Source organism: Rhinopithecus roxellana, chromosome 12 (assembly GCF_007565055.1).
Source record: "Rhinopithecus roxellana isolate Shanxi Qingling chromosome 12, ASM756505v1, whole genome shotgun sequence".
NCBI lineage: Eukaryota > Metazoa > Chordata > Mammalia > Primates > Cercopithecidae > Rhinopithecus > Rhinopithecus roxellana.
Window position 1 is genome coordinate 136,159,305 of NC_044560.1, and position 18,359 is coordinate 136,177,663.

Consider the following 18,359-nt stretch of genomic DNA (forward strand, 5'->3'; position numbering starts at 1 on the left):
AAAAGTGAGGGATAAAACCAAAAAATAAAAAAGTGGGCAAAACATCTGGACAATTTACAAAAAATGTAATAATGACACCTGAAAATATGCAAGAATATTCCATTTTGTTTACAAGAGATATAAATTAAAACTACATGCCATTTCTTACCACTGGCAAAACTTAATTATTTTATGATTGTATCGTCTCGCTTGGTCCCTTTCCAGTAACACTCCTGTCTCACTAGAGGCGTTTAGACTTCAGGAATTCCTTTCTATACGATATTTTATCTTGGGCACCCAGGGAGAGGGAAGGAACGACAACTCTCAGGGTAGAAGTCCATACTTCCCAACAGGCGCTCAGGGGATATGGGATTCATTCCCGGTGGGAAGAGTAGTCAAGGGCTTTCCAGTAGTCGTCAACACTTCCCCTGGCGGGTGATGCTGCAAGAGTACAGTCCAGACTCTCAGTGAAATCACGGTCAGTTTAGCTCCGGCGGGCGGGTCCCAGGGAATTCTGGGAAGTGTAGTCCAGACGCTCAGTGAAGTAGCGGTCAGTTTGGCTCCGGCTGGCGGGTCCCGGGGAATTCTGGGAAGTGGAGTCCAAATACTCTGGAGTCGCGGGCACTTCCGTTTGGGGACTGAGGTTGCTGCAGTTTTTCTGCGACAGTTTGGGTCAGTTCCGCGTCTTGCGGACAGTTCTGAATTTCCTGGACCTATGCATTGGATCCTCAACCAACTGGTGATCGAATTAGGGGAAAAGAGGCCTCGTCGGAGAGCAGAGGTTTGGAGCGGCAAGGGCAGCTGTTTGCGTTCTCGTCCGTGGCACCTTCTTGGGCTTGGGTCTGTCCTCGCGTCCCGGGGGCATTGGGACTTGGTTGGGTCGCGTCTCACCTGGTTTCAGGGTTTCCAGGGCTCTGAGCTGGCCCACTCCACCCCCTGCACCCCACGCGCGTGGCCACTTCTTCGCGATGTAACGTTGGGGTGTTTATCTCCTTAGGTTTTCCGTTACTGTTCTTTAAAATGGGGACTTTAGGACCATCCTAATGGAATCGTTTTGGGAACTGGAAGAGGTAACACAAATGAGAGGCATAAAGCAGTCCCTGTCACTTGGTGACTGGTGGTCTCTTGTTAATTTCCCAGGAAGCCTGTGAGGTCCCCGGGTGGGGTGAGAGCTCCAGCTGCAGGGGCCCCGGCCCTTGTCCCTGATCCCTGCAGGACGCCGGATGATCCCGGAAGCCTTCTGACCTCTTTAGAAGGGCGAGGGTTGCGTCCACTTTCACGAAGGGAGAGGAACATTTAACTTATGGGGGACGGCGAGGCGGTCAGAGTGTTTCATAGCTTTCTCCTTCCTCAACCCGACCTTTCCAAAAGAGCTGCAGGGAGGGACTTCTTGGCTACTGAGGGCAAGCTCTACGTGAGTGGTCCTTGGCTCTTTTCTTTGACAGAGATGCTCACCCCAACCGACAGTGTATAGGATGTGTCCTCGGGCATGGGTGTCGATAATAATTAAGTCTTAATTAGTAACTTCATTCTAAGGACTTTATACAAATAAATTTACGCCACACCGTGGCTCTGTGGAGAAGTATTGCTTTTTTCTATTTTAAAAACGAAAGACAGACACAGGGCGCATAGGCACCCGACTAGTGAGAGGTGGAGCTGGGGTTGGAACTTAAGCAGTCCGGGTCAGAGCCTGATTTGATCTTCTGTTGGATACGTTCTCATTGAGGCAGAGGAGCTAGTTGGACTTAAGTGGGGAAAGCAAGGCTTAGGGGCGTGAGCTTTTCTCAGTTTTTAAAAATGTTGTCAACTATTTTGTTTCAATCATTACAAATATTTTGTACTCTTACAGAACCATATCATTGTAGAGCATTCTATTTTTCTTTATTAAGAATAAAATGGGCCGGGCGCGGTGGCTCACGCCTGTAATTCCAGCACTTTGGGAGGCCTAGGCCGGCGGATCACGAGGTCAGGAGTTCAAGATCAGCCTGGCCAAGATGGTGAAACCCTGTCTCTACTAAAACATAATTACAAAAATTAGCTGGGCCTGGTGGCGGACGCCTGTAATCCCAGCTACTCGGGAGGCTGAGGCAGGAGAATCGTTTGAATCCGGGAGGCGGAGGTTGCAGTGAGCTGAGATCCTCCATTGCACTCCAGCCTGGGCGACAGTGCGAGACTCCGTCTCAAAAAAAAAAAAAAAAGAACAAAATGTTTTTATTACCCACTAATCCATGATGTAAAGATAGCAACTGTTAAGCTTGTAATGTGTTTCTTTTTTTTTTTTGTATATTTATAGATTTATTTATGAACATTTTAGAATTTTTATAATTTTTTCTTAATGTTTCCCCCTTATGTGTTTAACTATGGAAATTTCCAAATACTGACAAAGAGACTAAACTAGTGAATTATCATGTTATATCATACTCATTAATCTCATTATTATTTTTCTTATGTTTTCTGAAATTATAAAACTTTTTATTTTCATATCATTTAAAACCTATAGAAATTGCCAAAATAGCCTAAGAAATTCTTATTTACGGGGCCGGGCGCGGTGGCTCAAGCCTGTAATCCCAGCACTTTGGGAGGCCGAGACGGGCGGATCACGAGGTCAGGAGATCGAGACCATCCTGGCTAACACGGTGAAACCCCGTCTCTACTAAAAAATACAAAAAAAAAAAACTAGCTGGGCGTGGTGGCCGGCGCCTGGAGTCCCAGCTACTCAGGAGGCTGAGGCGGGAGAATGGCATAAACCCGGGAAGCGGAGCTTGCAGTGAGCTGAGGTCTGGCCACTGCACTCCAGCCCGGGCAACAGGGCAAGACTCCATCTCAAAAAAAAAAAAAAAAAAAAAAAAAAAAGAAATTCTTATTTACTCTTTACCCACGTTTGTCAAGTGTTTACATTTTTCCTGTTTTGTTGATGACCATCAGCTGAATACCACCAGAAATATACCTGTAACCAGAGACAGCTGATTATAGCTTTCTGCAGCAAGGAAGCCCACATACCAGGGGCTATCTTGGTGAAAGGAGCTTAGGAAGGGCTAGTATATGGTTTCACATAACATATTAGATTGTATACCAATAGTTATTGTATACCAGATAGTTATTTATTTAGTATTAGATATCTATCCAGACTGCTGATAGTAGTTTATTGTATTATCTATTATATAGTGCTAGATAACATATTACCTAACTTCACGTTGTGTACTCTGCAGTTCTATATTTAAATTTGTTGTTTTTCATTTGAGGTTCTTACAAGTGTCCCCTACCCATCTGCCACCACCACCCGTGTTCACAGTCTAATTTTATGCATTGCCTTAGTTGTCACATTTCCATAATCTTTAATCTGGAGGATTCTACACCCTTTGTCTTTCTATGCTTGATATTTTTGAAGAGTATAGGCAAGTTATTTTGGAGAAAGGCATTAATTTGGAGGTGTGTCTGATGTAATTCACGTGCAGATTCAGATTATGTATTGTTGGTAGGGATACCACAGAAGTGGTGAAATATCCTTTTCATTGCAACCTAACAGGGTCCAAGTGATGTCAGTTTGTCTCTTCATTGGTGATCTCAACCTTGTCCACTTGGCCGAGATGCTGTCTTTCAGATTTCTCCACTATAAAGTTACTTAAAAATAATTGAAAATAATAAAGTTTCTTAGGAATAGATAACATTATTCATGGGCATTCAGCTGTAAAATGACCTTCTCCTCCATTTATTCTTTGTTCAACTACAGATATTCTATCAATATGGACTTAGAATTGACTCTTGTTAAGTTAAATGACGTGTATGTTAACAATTATTTTTTCCAACCTATGGTATCATAGAACTTTCTTATATCAGGTATACATCCAGTGATCATTAGAAGATTTGCTGGAGTAACCACCACCACAATTCAGTGATCATTTCATTCTCATATCGATCTCCTCCTGCCTACTTATGGTTAGACATCATTCTCACTCAGATTTGAAGCAATCACTAATCAATTTTCTCTCTATATGCATTTTCCTACCTAGACATTTTATAGAAATGGAATCCTGCAATATGTGGCCCTTTGTAACTGACTTCTTTCATTTAGCAATAATGTCTCAAAGGTTCATGTATGTTGTAGCATGAGTCAGTACTTCACATCTTTAAGTTTCCAAATGAGATTCCATTGTATGGATAGACCATGATTTGTCTACTCATTTACCCACGGGAGGGCACTTTGGTTGTGCTGTTTTGGGTTTTTATGATTCATGCTGCTGTGAACATTCATGTGCCAATTCACAATACACATCCCTGTTGGTGGGTGGTAGACCTGGCCACCTTTTCATGTCTCTTTTTCTGCCTTTCCTGGCACTTTGCAGGCACAATTCTGCTTTTCCAGGAACTGCATCACTCAGGACTCTGCAAGTTTCCAGCAGTAAGAGGGAAAATGACCATGTTCAAGGTGGGTAGGACTTGTTTCTATTACTCTTAAAATTCCATCCCAGTACTCAGATTGTCACAAGTTTTTCTCTGTCTTGGGAAGACTCAAGGAGAAAAACAGACATTTGAGGATCTCTTGTGTACCAGGTGCTTCCTTTGTTACTTTTGAGTGGATTTTGCATTTGTTTTTACTTCTTGTTTTCTTGTGTCATTTATTCTATGGAGTAGACAAGATAGTAGGAATGGATAATTATTTCATTATACTACTTCTCTGCTCACACATTAGCTATTTTTATCCTGTGATACTCTTCTTCATGTACATGTATTTGTATTGGTGATATTAATCTAATTTAAATTGCACTCTTTGTATTTAATATTATATAATGCTCATTTTTAATGGTTGCACCATGTTCCCATTTAATCGATGTTCCTTTTTAATTACTTTATACTCCCAGACACCAGGAACTCAGTTTTGAAAGGCTACTTTTGATGTGTGCCACGGTGGCTGTTTTGTAGATAGAGTATCCATATGTGGCACATCACGGCAGGCTGTAACTGTGGCTTCACACAAGGATTGCTGGAAGTTTCCACATAGGAAGAGCTAGATTCTCTTTCCCCCATGCCTGAGTCATGCCTTGCTGTGTCTTTTATTTACTGGCCTTTCTTTATTCCTTTATATATTAAGGAATTTGACCAAAGTAATATGTAAGCTAATTTTTTTTTTTTTTTAATTTTTTGAGATGGAGTTTCACTCTTATTGCCCAGGCTGGAGTGCAATGGTGCAATCTCAGCTCACTGCAGCCTCTGCCTCCTGGGCTCAAGGGATTCTCCTGCCTCAGCCTCCTGAGTAGCTGGGATTACAGGCATGCGTCACCACGCCTAATTTTGTATTTTTAGTAGAGATGGGGTTTCTCGATGTTGGTCAGGCTAGTCTCGAACTCCCGACCTCAGGTGATCCGCCCACCTCGGCCTCCCAAAGTGCTGGGATTACAGGCATGAGCCACCACGCCCAGCCTAACCTAAATTTTTTGTGTGTGATACTAGAAGATTTGCCAGGCATTTGTGTTTTGTTTCTTCATTTACTCCTCAGAACAGTTAATTGAAGCAGTTCTTATCTTCCTCTTAAACACATGAAATATGAGAAACCTGCTTGAGTTCAGACAGGAGACCAAGGGTCAAGAATATTAGCCATTTTTGGCCGGGCTCGGTGGCTCAAGCCTGTAATCCCAGCACTTTGGGAGGCCGAGACGGGCGGATCACGAGGTCAGGAGATCGAGACCATCCTGGCTAATACGGTGAAACCCCGTCTCTACTTAAAAATACAAAAAACTAGCCGGGCGACGAGGCGGGCGCCTGTAGTCCCAGCTACTTGGGAGGCTGAGGCAGGAGAATGGCGTCAACCCGGGAGGCGGAGCTTGCAGTGAGCTGAGATCCGGCCACTGCACTCCAGCCTGGGTGGCAGAGCAAGACTCCGTCTCAAAAAAAAAAAAAAAAAAAAAAGAATATTAGCCATTTTTGCCATATTCCTCAGTTGAAAGAGAGAGAAGAAGAAAGAGGGAATTCTCCACTGAGGGGCCTGTGCCCTGTGGTGTGGGTGTTTGGAGTGTCCTGTTGAGTGATGACGTCCACAGGTGGCATTGCTCCTCCCTGGCCCTACCTTGGGAGGGGGACGTCTTCTCTTCCTGTCATGGTACCTCTTCCATGGCCCCCAGCACTTCAGGCACCCAAGGACAGCAATTTCATTATAGAAAATTTTAAAATTCATTATGGGAAAAGATGCCTTACACAATGTTACCAGAAAATGTAACAGTCTAAGGTGAAAATATTTACCATTTGGATATCTAAAAGAAGATACAATCCAAAATAAGAATCTTATGCACAGACTAGGGAAGAAAATCCAAAGAAATATGCATAAAGGACATTACCAGGAATGTATAGAAGGAGAAAAACAGACGTCAATAAATATTTGAAAAGATGGTGGTATTCATTTATAATCAAATAAGTGAGAACAATAAAACAAAATCGTGGCCAGATCCGTGACTCACATCTGTAATCCTGGCACTTTAGGAGGCTGAGGAAGGAGGAATGTTTGAAACTAGGAGCTCGAGACCATCCTGGGAAACATAGCAAGACTCTATCTCTACAGAAAAGAAAAAAAAGAAAAAAACAATTTCTTCCTAATCAGATTGCCAAAATAATGGGAAAATTGATCACCTGCTTTTGGCTATGTTAAGAAAAATCAGGATAATGTATCCCCTTGAAAGATTTTGAAGTTAGGTAAAAAAAAAAGTCGAGAAAATGTGACATAATCATGATTTTAAACATTCTTATTTTTTGACATTTTGTTATTTAAAACTTACTTTAAATAGGAGAGTAAGATCTACCTGAAATGATGTTCTTTATTGGATTGGTAATCATGGAAAAGATATAAAATTAAATATTCATTATTTAGAAAAACAATAGATTAGTTCCATGGAACACTATACAGACATGAGATAAAATCAATAACAATGACAAAAATCAAAGCAGCTAATGTTTATTAAGTATTCAGTCTGTGCTACACACTTTTCCCTAGTACCATATGTATATTCTACTGTTTAATTCTTTAAAAACTATATCATGTGACAATCATTGTACAGAGAGGAAAGTAATGCATTCAGGCCAGCTTGTCCAAGGTCACATGACTGGGAAGGGACAGAGCCTCATATATGCGCTCTGAGGCATGCTGGCTGCAGATCATGACATTCAATGTTGCAATTAATGTGTGTAGTTTTTGCCTTGAGAGTACAGAGGACTCACTGCGTAACTACTCACACATGTCACCATAAGCTTGTCAGTTTGGCAAATGTTGAAGAAAAACAATAACATCCAAGGTTCGAGTTTGAGAGAGGAAGACAATGGGCATTACCAAGCAAAGTCAGGACTGAATTGTGAAATGTTGCTGAGGTGATTGTCAAGATTTACTAAAACGTATATATGTGTAGGCCAGGACGCCACATTTAGAGTCCTAGAGGGTTACTTACAAGGAGACTCAATGATTGCACGAAGTAAAAATACAGGAGGTCTTTTTCATTACTGTGTTTCTGGTGGAACTCAGGAACATCAGTCATCATCAGGATTCAGACAGAATGAGTAGGAAACCTATGAGTTGACCTATGTCTCTCAAGATCCAAAACAACTTCCCACCCCTCCCCTCTGTCTGCTCAGTGCCACCCCTCTCCCAGGAATCACTGGTCATGAGGTTGAGATTGCATATGTTTGATGCTGTAGGAGGCAATGACTTTCAAGGACGTGGCTGTGGTCTTCACTGAGGAGGAGCTGGGGCTGCTGGACCCTGCCCAGAGGAAGCTGTACCAAGATGTGATGCTGGAGAACTTCAGGAACCTTCTCTCAGTGGGTGAGGACAGGCAAACTTGAACCTATGGTTCAAGTTTGAGTGTGCAGTGAGAACCTAAATTTCTAGTAAATTTTACCGTGATGTTACCTAGAATGTGTTGGGATTAAGCACGTAACTTTGCCTATTTGCAGGACATCAAGCATTCCACAGAGATACTTTCCACTTCCTAAGGGAAGAAAGGATTTGGATGATGAAGACAGCAACCCAAAGAGAAGGGAATTCAGGTAAGAATCAAGCAACTGTGAATCCCTGTATGTCTCTTCCATCTGTTTACTTCTGTCTGTGCTCAAATCTATTGCCCTGGCCTACATGGCCAAACCTCTTTCTTGGATTATTGACAACCATCTTACACCTGGTGGCCCTGCTGCCTGCCTTCCCATCCTGACATCTGTTCTCATAGCAGCTGAAGTGATCCTCAGGAAATGTAAGTCAGATTGTCATTCCTCAGCTCAAACGCCTGTTTGGCTTATTTTTATTAAAATTATAATCTCTTTAATTGACTTTTAGAGACCCTGTGATCTGCTATTCATCCCCGCTCTGCCACCTCTCTAACTACATCTCCTGTCCTCTCCCTGTCGCTCTGTCTTTACCAGCCACATTATTCTCCCTGCTGTTTCTCTGTCCTCCCAAGGACACTAAGTTGCCTTTTGCTGGTACCCAATGATCACAGACTTAGCAGACTGAGCAACAAACATTTATTATTTTTGTATTCTTTAGGGATAAAGTCTGATACATCTCACTGGGCAGTTATCAAGTTATCTGTAGGGCTTCATGTTTTCTGGATGCTCTTGGGGAGAAGCCTTTGCTTTGGTTTATCAGTGTCTAGGCACTGTCCACACTCCTTGGCTCTTGTTTCCCTTCCTCCATCTTCAAAGGCAGCAACTTGCATCCCCATAGTCATGCTCCCTCTGCCACTCTTCTTATGCCTTCTTTCACCTTTTGGATCCCTTGTAATTATATTGATCACTCCTGGATAATCCAGGATGATCTTCCTCTTCTCTGGTTAACTGACTAGCAACCTTAACTGCATCTACAACCTCTATTCCCCTGCTGTATACATGATCATGGGTCCTGGGGACTGGATGTGGACATCCTTTAGGAACCATTATTCTGTCTCTACAGAAGCTTCTGTCTCAGTCCTTACTTGCTTATCTCAGTCACTGGAATACTCTGTCACCTTAAAACCTTCTGGCATCTCCTTCAGTTATTCAGGTTTCTTTTCAGTTTTAAAGTCATGAGAGAAGCCATCCGAAACCACTCTCTATAATTCCGTTCTATTTTGATTCTTCTTGTGCTGTCTTGTACCAAGTCTCATAAACTTCTGTTTATCTGTCACTTCTACATGCTGGACTGTAATGTCTAAGAAATTTTAACTCTGCTGGCTGTATTTTCAGTGTCTAGAATAGTCCTGGTACATAGCAGGTTTCCAAATATTTGTTAACCTGATGTATGAGCTATTGAATGGGGTGACTTCACTGTCTCCTGGAATCATGGAGAGAGCTAAGAAGTGAACACAAACTACAGTGAAAGAGAGATATTGCAGAACACGTTTTTTGTCTTCCAGTGGCCATATATTTAATTAGAACATTTTTAGATTCCCTTATTTGACTACATTGTGTGTTTACAGTGGGCCCACATCCCATGGAAACTTCTAAACATTATTTTTATTACCACACTGATCAATATGCCTTCCCTGTGACTTATCCTGGAGCTTTTCATAGGAAGCATACTCATTTCTGGAAAGAAATCATTTTTGAATGAGCATCCTGATGTCTGCTAGTGAGACAGCTTTTCTACAAGGGGAAAAAATTCTCCATTTTGTGATGTGTCAGATAATAACCAGCTTCCCAGCTAGCTTTCCTTTGAGACATTTACCCATCTGCCGCCCATTTGCCTTTCCAAAGTCTGCATGCACGTCACTGACCCCAGGTTTCTCCTTCTCCTGGGTGGGGAAGGATGAGGAAGAGAGCAACACAATTCACGCAGCTGAACATTGCCTACATTTCTGGTCATCTTTGTTTAAAAATATGTATATTTCTGCATCTTCATTGTATACAAATTTGTTAAAAACATAAAAGAATATAGATTTTTACAACATAACTTTTCCTTTATTTTTTAGAGACCTAGTGCTCTATTTTCAACTTTATAACTTGGAAGGAATCAGGAAACTGCCCTCTCAAAACATCAACATCCTGAAAGAGACTCTCTCCTCCCCAAAAACCTCTTAAGTAACAGTGTGTTAAATATATCCATATTCCAGTGTGTACCATTGGGTACACATTTACCTATGACTGTTTTCCAAGATTCAGCCTTGCAAGTTATCTTTCCATTTGACTGACTTAATTTAGGACTTGGTAATATCCTGACCAAAGTTTTCAACATTTTTATGCGTGTGAGTCATAGTAAGAAACACATCTTTCACCATAACCAGGACAAACATTTTTCATGCATGTAGATGTTTATGGGTTACTTTTGTAGGCATTTCATGAAATGATACCTTTCTTGCTTGTCATGAAGATGTGATCATTTCTTTTCTAGTTTTTCCTAAATGCTCATTAGAAGGTTTTAAATTTATTTTACAGCTCACTTTTTGTCTATATTGTTCCATTTGGAAATAGGTATAAAGGCGTATTTATCTATGTCATATATTTTCTGCCCTCTTTTTTCTTCTTTTTTATTTTTTTTGAGACAGGGTCTCACTCTGTCACCCAGGCTGGAGGGCATTGGCATGATCTCAGCTCACTGCAACCTCCGCCTCCTGGGTTCACATGATTCTTATACCTCAGCCTCCCACGTAGCTGGGATTATAGGTGTGCGCCACCACACCTGGCTAATTTTTGTATTTTTAGTAGAGACAGGGTTTCACCATGTTAACCAGGCTGGTCACCAACTCCTGGGTTCAAGCGATCCGCCTGCCTTGGCCTCTCAAAGTGCTGAGATTACAGACGTGAGCCACTGAGCCTAGCCTCTGCTCTTTTTTTTTTTTTTAATGAGAATCTAATACTCTCCCATGGAACCAACCAGGGCACGACCCCTCAGGCATTCTTTTTATCCCAAGTGTTCTCATCACCTTTCATTGTCTCATCAGGAGCATCACCCTTTGTATGCCCCTGTCAGGTCCAACCTTTCAGATTCCCATCAAAACTGCAGTTGTCTGTTTCTTACCTATTTCAGATAACCAAATTATTGTTCACATCTACAGAAAAATAAAATTAAAGATACATGTTATGCAAAATGCTTGTGTAGGAATATTATGAATATGTAGATATAAACACTCATAGGCCTTTGATATTATTGTGAAGAGTTTGACTACACAGTTTAGAGCAAGAGTTTACAGAAGATCGCTCTCACTTCACACCAACTGCAAGTGTGGGGATTTTCCAAAACTACCTTCATATTCAGTAATTACCTAGAAAGGCAAGCAGAACTCACTGAATGCTTTTATACTAAAAGTTATAGATATTTACAGGGTAGAGGTGCACATTACATTTCACCAAGAGAAAAATAAGAAACAGTTCTGGGAAGTACCAAATGAGGATCTTGTATTCTTGCGATAGAGTAGGATGCATTACAGTCCCAGAATTAAGGTGTGACGTAGAGAGTACAGCGAATCAGGAAAGCTCACTTGAGCCCTGGTTTTACAAGTAATTTTTGAGGCTCCATTACATAGCCATTATTTGTTGATTGATTCCCATGTGGCTCAGTCTCCTGGGCCACTAATTGCATGTAACCTAAAGCCCCACCTTAAATCACATTGCTCTTTGTGACATGGGGGGCACCAACCCCCAAAGGCGTGGCCAGCCACACCCCTAAATCATAGACACTCTCCTCAGGCATAAACTCCTGGAAATTACCTCTTAGATCCTGAGGAAAACATCCAGATCTCATTTTGAGTGAGGTTTATATCTTTACTTTGTAAGGATACACAATATAAACACAAATGTACCAAGTATTAATTATATTACTTTTCTTTAAAGTTGGTTTTGATTCATATTTTATTATATACATAATTTATTAGTTTCATAATTTACCATGCAAGATTTTACACTGATTAGGAAATTCACTAGGAAGAGTAGCAGGTATAATGTTTGTATCATACTAATTTTATTATCTTTTATTTTATTAAAAATTTTTTTTTTCAGTAGCTTTTGGGGTATAGTGGTTTTTGGTTACATGGATGAATTGTCTAATGGTGAAGTCTGAGATTTTAGTGTACCCATCACCTGAGTAGTGTACATTGTACCCAACTTGTAGCTTTTTATCCCTTACCCTACCTTCCAGCCTCCCCATTTTGAGTCTCCATAGTCCATTATATCACTCTGTATGCCTTTGCATACCCATAGCTTAGCTCCCACTTATAAGTGAAAACACGGTATTTGGTTTTCCATTCCTGAGTTACTTTACTTAGAATAATGGCCTCCAGCTCCATCCAAGTTGCTGCAAAAGACATTATTTCATTTTTCTATGGCTGAATAGTATTCCATGGTGTATATATACCACATTTTCTTTATCCACTCGTTGGCTGATAGGCACTTAGGTTGGTTCCATATCTTTGAAAATGTGAATTGTGCTGTAATAAATATAGGCGTGCAGGTGTCCTTTTGATATAATGACTTCTTTTCCTTTGGGCAGACAGTAGTGGGATTGCTGGATCAAATGGTAGATCCACTTTTAGTTCTTTAGAGAATCTCCATGCTGCTTTTCATACAGGTTGTACTAATTTACATTCACACCAGCAGTATATAAGTGTTTCTTTTCACCACACCCATGTCAACACCTATTGTTTTTTGTAAGTCTTTTATTTCTACCAAGCATTTTACATATGATACTTGGTTTAGTTTGAAATTGGCCTCATCCAAACTGGAGATTATGGTGCACTTGAAAAATAAAAACTGAACGTTGCCTGTACTCTTGAGAGTTTCATGCCATGGCCTAAGTGAAATCTTGATAACACTGAACAAAGGCTTCACTTGTCCTCGTCTTTTAATTCTGTATTCTGATAGGAGACAAGATCCAAACTGAGATGGAGACTATTTCAGAAGCAGGAGCAGATCAAGAGTGGTCCTGCCAGCAAATCTGGGAAAAAATTGCAAGTGATTTAACCAGGTCTCAAGATTTGGTGATAAATAGCTCTCAGTTCTCCAAAGAAGGTGATTTCCCTAGCCAGTCTGAGGCAGGACTATCTGTAATTCACACAAGACAGGAATCTTCCCAGGGCAATGGATATAAACAGTCCTTCAATGATGTCTCCATCTTTGATTTCCATCAACAATTACACTCAGGAGAGATGTCTCATACATGTGATGAGTGTGGAAAAAGCTTCTGTTACATCTCAGCCCTTCGTATTCATCAGAGAGTCCACATGGGAGAGAAACGCTATAAGTGTGATGTGTGTGGTAAGGAATTCAGTCAGAGCTCACATCTGCAAACTCATCAGAGAGTCCACACTGGAGAGAAACCATTCAAATGTGTGGAATGTGGGAAAGGCTTCAGTCGTAGATCAGCGCTTAATGTTCATCATAAATTACACACAGGAGAGAAACCTTATAATTGTGAGGAATGCGGGAAGGCCTTCATTCACGATTCCCAGCTTCAAGAACATCAGAGAATCCATACTGGGGAGAAGCCATTCAAATGTGATATATGTGGTAAGAGCTTCTGTGGTAGATCAAGACTTAATAGGCATTCCATGGTTCACACGGGAGAGAAACCATTCCGATGTGATACGTGTGGTAGGAGCTTTCGTCAGAGATCAGCACTTAATAGTCATCGCATGATCCACACAGGAGAGAAACCATACAAATGTGAGGAGTGCGGAAAAGGCTTTATTTGCAGGCGAGATCTTTATACGCATCATATGGTTCACACGGGAGAGAAGCCATATAATTGTAAAGATTGCGGGAAGAATTTCAGATGGGCCTCGTGTCTTTTGAAACATCAGCGCGTCCACAGTGGAGAAAAACCATTCAAATGTGAAGAATGTGGGAAAGGATTTTACACAAATTCACAATGTTATTCCCACCAGAGATCCCATAGTGGAGAAAAACCATACAAATGTGTGGAGTGTGGGAAGGGCTACAAAAGGAGGTTGGATCTTGACTTTCACCAGCGCGTCCATACAGGAGAGAAACTGTATAATTGTAAGGAATGTGGGAAGAGCTTTAGTCGGGCCCCATGCCTTTTGAAACACGAGAGACTCCACAGTGGAGAAAAACCATTCCAATGTGAAGAGTGTGGGAAGAGGTTTACTCAAAATTCACATCTTCATTCCCATCAGAGAGTCCACACTGGAGAAAAGCCATACAAATGTGAGAAGTGTGGAAAGGGCTACAATAGTAAGTTTAATCTTGATATGCACCAGAAGGTCCACACAGGAGAGAGACCATATAATTGTAAAGAATGTGGGAAGAGTTTTGGCTGGGCCTCGTGTCTTTTGAAACATCAGAGACTGCACAGTGGAGAAAAACCATTCAAATGTGAAGAGTGTGGGAAAAGATTTACTCAGAATTCACAGCTTCATTCTCATCAAAGAGTGCACACTGGAGAAAAGCCATACAAATGTGATGAGTGTGGGAAGGGCTTCAGATGGTCCTCAACTCGTCTGACCCATCAGAGACGCCACAGCACGGAAACACCTCTCAAATGCGAGGAGCATGGGAAGAACATTGTACGGAATTCATTCTCTAAAGTGCAAGAAAAAGTTCACAGTGTAGAAAAGTCATACAAATGTGAGGACTGTGGGAAGGGCTACAACAGGCACTTGAATCTCGAGGTGCATCAGAGGGTCCACGTGGCAGAGAAAACATGGAAGTGTCGGGAGTGTGATATGTGCTTTAGTCGGGCCTCAAGTCTTCAGCTTCATCAGAATGTTCATGTTGGAGAAAAACCTTAGTGATGTGATGGTGTGATAAAGTCTTCACTCAGTCTTCATGAATGCAATCTCATCTGAAAGTTCACAAAGGAGAGAAACATTAAAATATGAGGCACATAGTAAGCTCTTCCCTTTAAGTACTTTATCTCTGAATCCATGCTGATGATAAATTTCACCCATTCTTGGAAGAGGTAAAACCTTTGTTTAAGATAACATCAGTGCTTCAACCATAACTCAGCATGCCCCAGTAGTCTCAGGACCACCATAGTGGAGAATCCTTGTAAATGGTACAATAAAGCTTCATTCAGAAGTTTGGTAATTACAGCTATCATTCAGGAGACAGGCCTTAGAAAGAGTAAGAGTTCATGAATTTGCCGAACTCTAACGGTGGACATGCCAAAATTGATGTTCGCTAGAATGTAAGCTACATGTGTCTTTCTTTACTGCTAAATCATCACAGCCTTAACATTGATTAGCACTTGGTATGTGTTCAGTACTTGTTTGTCCAATCAATGAAAGGATAAAACATATGTATGGATTTGGATACAATTTTATGTATCCAAAAAGGGAAGCCTACAAAAAATAATTCTGGGAAACATGAGTTGAAATGCAGAGTAAACTCAGTACTGCAATCCATAGCAATATTTTGAATGTTTTTTTCCTTTTTTTCTTGATCAGATTTATAATATTCATTGAATATTATTTTATTGCACTTGGCTCCTGACTTCCCCCATCCTGTGTTCTTAAGTCGGATTATTATTTGTGGCTCTATCAAATGTTCATTGCTTTATACGGTATAAATTTAACTGTCTTTTGTAGTTTTTCTTACAGTATAGACTGAAAAGTTTTGGTTAATTTTGCAATAACACGCCACTGCATATTTTGCAATTAAGTGTTCTCAACAGTATTAAGGCAAGATTTACAGTAACACTTTTAAAGTGCCAGATGTATACTGACAGAGATTTTCTTAGTCGATCCTAGATTGATCATGATTTGTGATTTCTATGCAGGCCTTGGTATGATTGCCTTTTAAGTGCTGTACAATTTTTTTTTTTCTGGTATAAAATATTCTAAATTTGAAGGACAACTTTTGTCAACCTTCTTATCCAATATTCTTCCACCAACCCTATGAAACAGGAAGAGAAACTTAATGGAGTTTGGTAATTTCATCAAATATATTCATTATTGGGGGCAGGAATAACACTTAAATCCTCCTCTTTATTGCTGGCAGTAAAAATATGTCTTTTGGAGAGCAGAACATGTCAGAATGTATAAAGTGCAACTGTTTGATATGAAAACCATAGGTTAGGAAATTATGCCTATGACACTAAAACTCCAAAAAGTAGAAGACCACATTGATAATGTCACTCCATTTTAAAATGGAAAGAACAAGTGTTCAAGAACAGGAATTTGTGTGAATTGCATTTATTCCTATAATAACATGAAATCAATGAGATGATGACATAGACACAATAACAAAAGGAGAAAGTGTGGCATTTTTAGCCTTCATAACCTAATCAAATAAATATCTTTGTGTGTTTTATGTTCTTTTAAGTGTTTACATACTGTGTAAATGAATATTTTTACTGATCTTTGCTGGCAATGAGGATTTGCAGGCATTTTTCCATTTTGTACTTCCATGCATTTTAAATTTTTTTATGCCACGATCTTTTTAAACAACCAGCTCTTGTGTGAATTAATAGTGTGAACTCACTCATTATCTTGGTGGGGACACCAGTGTTCATGAAAGATCTGCCTCCATGACCAAGCACCTTCCAATGGTCCCCACCTCCAACACTGGAGGTCATATTTCAACATGAGATTTGGAGAGAATACATATTCAAACTATTGTCAGATGCTAACTCATCAGGTATACACCACAGTAATATCTTAAGTGTGTTAAGTTAAAGTGATATCTTTTCTAAGGTATAGGACAAGTAGGGCATATCACCCCTGCTACAAGCAAAGAAAAGTGTCACAATGCTTAGTGTACCACTTTTGATATTGGATGCAACTTATTGTTTTGATTGTGCTACTCTTTTATGAGTGACCTAAAAACTTTTTGACTTGTCCCAGACAAGTTTGTATAATATGTCCCAGCTGCCACGTAAGCTTTCTCTGCCACTAAAACCCTATGATCCCGGAGGTCCAAAAGTGTTTGAAATGTCAGTGGCAGATAGTGATGTTTGAAGCCTATGGCTGGCCCTAATTGGAGAATTAAAATTCAGATGCTTAGGATTTAAGCAAATCTCTGCCATCCTCTGCATATATTTACTCTCCTCTTGAGAAGAAGCTTTTCATTTTGCTAGGGTTTTTTTTTGTTTGTTTGTTTGTTTGTTTGTTTGTTTTTTTTTTTTTTTTTTTTTTTTTTTTTTTTTTTTGATGGAGTCTTGCTCTGTGGTCCAAGCTAGAGTGCAGTGGCATAATCTTGGCTCACTGCAACCTCTGTCTCCCAGGTTCAAGCGATGCTCCTGCCTCAGCCTCTCGAATAGCTTGGATTATAGGTGCCCGCCACCGCGCCTGGCTGATTTTTGTATTTTTAGTAGAGATGGAGTTTCACCATCTTGGGCAGGCTGGTCTCAAACTCCTGACCTCATGATCCACCCGCCTTGGCCTCCCAAAGTGCTGGGATTACAGGCGTAAGCCACCACGCCCGGCCACTAGGGGTCTTAAAAGGGACAGAACACTTGACCACAGACCACCAAATTAACATGTGACTTATGCTTTCCATCATGAATTGGGTGTCGACCCCTGCATCTCTTTAAGTTACACGTGCAGATTAGTATTCCATTTGGAAGTGGTGTATATGAGATTGTGTTTGTGCAGGCTCTGAAGCCACAGGTAAGTGCACCTAATATTCACCTCCCTACTCTTGCTATATTATCTTCAGAATGAGTGAATATAAAGATAAGTCATCTGAAATTATTGTCTCAGCAGCAGAAAAAAGTGGAATACACGGTTGGGCGCGGTGGCTCACGCCTGTAATCCCAGCACTTTGGGAAGCCGAGGCGGGCGAATCACCTGAGGTCGGGAGTTCGAGACCAGCCTGACCAACATGGAGAAACCCCGTCTCTACTAAAAATACAAAATTAGCCGGGCGTGATAGTGCATGCTTGTAATCCCAGCTACGCAGGAGGCTGAGGCAGGAGAATTGCTGGAAAGCGGGAGGCGAAACAACGTCTCAAAAAACAACAAAACCAAACAAAAAACTGAAAGCTGGTAATGAAACAAATACATGTACATGAACATTTGTAGTAACACTGTTCACTATAGCCAAAAGGTGAAAAGAAGCCAAATGTGCATCAACGTATGAATGCAGAAACAAATTGTAGTATAAACATAAAATATTATTCATCTATGAAAAGGAATGAAGTACTGATATGTGATATGATGTGAATAACATTAAAAATATTATGCTAAGCAAAGGGAGTTAGAAACAAAAGCTTCCATTCATTTTTATGATTTGTCCAAAACAGGTAATAGAAAAGAGAGAAAGATTAATGTTTCCCCAGGAGTGGGATTATGGACAACAGTAGTGATTTGCTTAGTGGGCATGGGGTTTTCTTTGGGTGATAAAAATGTTTTGGAATTCAAGAGGTGTTGGTTTCACAATGAAGCAGCTACGTTGTCTGAGGTATAAACCCAGGGTTCGTCGTTAAGCGCCAGGAAAATTTAGGACAGGGACACACAAGAGGAGTTTAGGAGCGG

General features: G+C 40.7%; 1 protein-coding gene across 4 annotated transcripts; it reads left to right on the plus strand.

Annotated features, from left to right (window-relative positions):
• Positions 1 to 586: 586 nt before the first annotated feature.
• ZNF224 (zinc finger protein 224) lies at positions 587 to 16,212 on the plus strand. 4 transcript variants are annotated; one of them, XM_030941587.1, is made up of 5 exons: positions 587 to 819; positions 4,323 to 4,405; positions 7,654 to 7,780; positions 7,912 to 8,004; positions 12,784 to 16,212. In XM_030941587.1, exons 2-5 carry the CDS (start codon positions 4,391 to 4,393, stop codon positions 14,670 to 14,672), a joined length of 2,124 nt encoding a protein of 707 aa, XP_030797447.1. In that variant the 5' UTR covers positions 587 to 819; positions 4,323 to 4,390; the 3' UTR covers positions 14,673 to 16,212. The 4 variants fall into 4 exon arrangements, with proteins under 4 accessions (XP_030797447.1, XP_010370768.2, XP_030797448.1 ...); XM_010372466.2 differs by having other exon boundaries at positions 587 to 760; XM_030941588.1 differs by lacking the exon at positions 587 to 819 and adding an exon at positions 827 to 1,049.
• Positions 16,213 to 18,359: the final 2,147 nt, after the last annotated feature.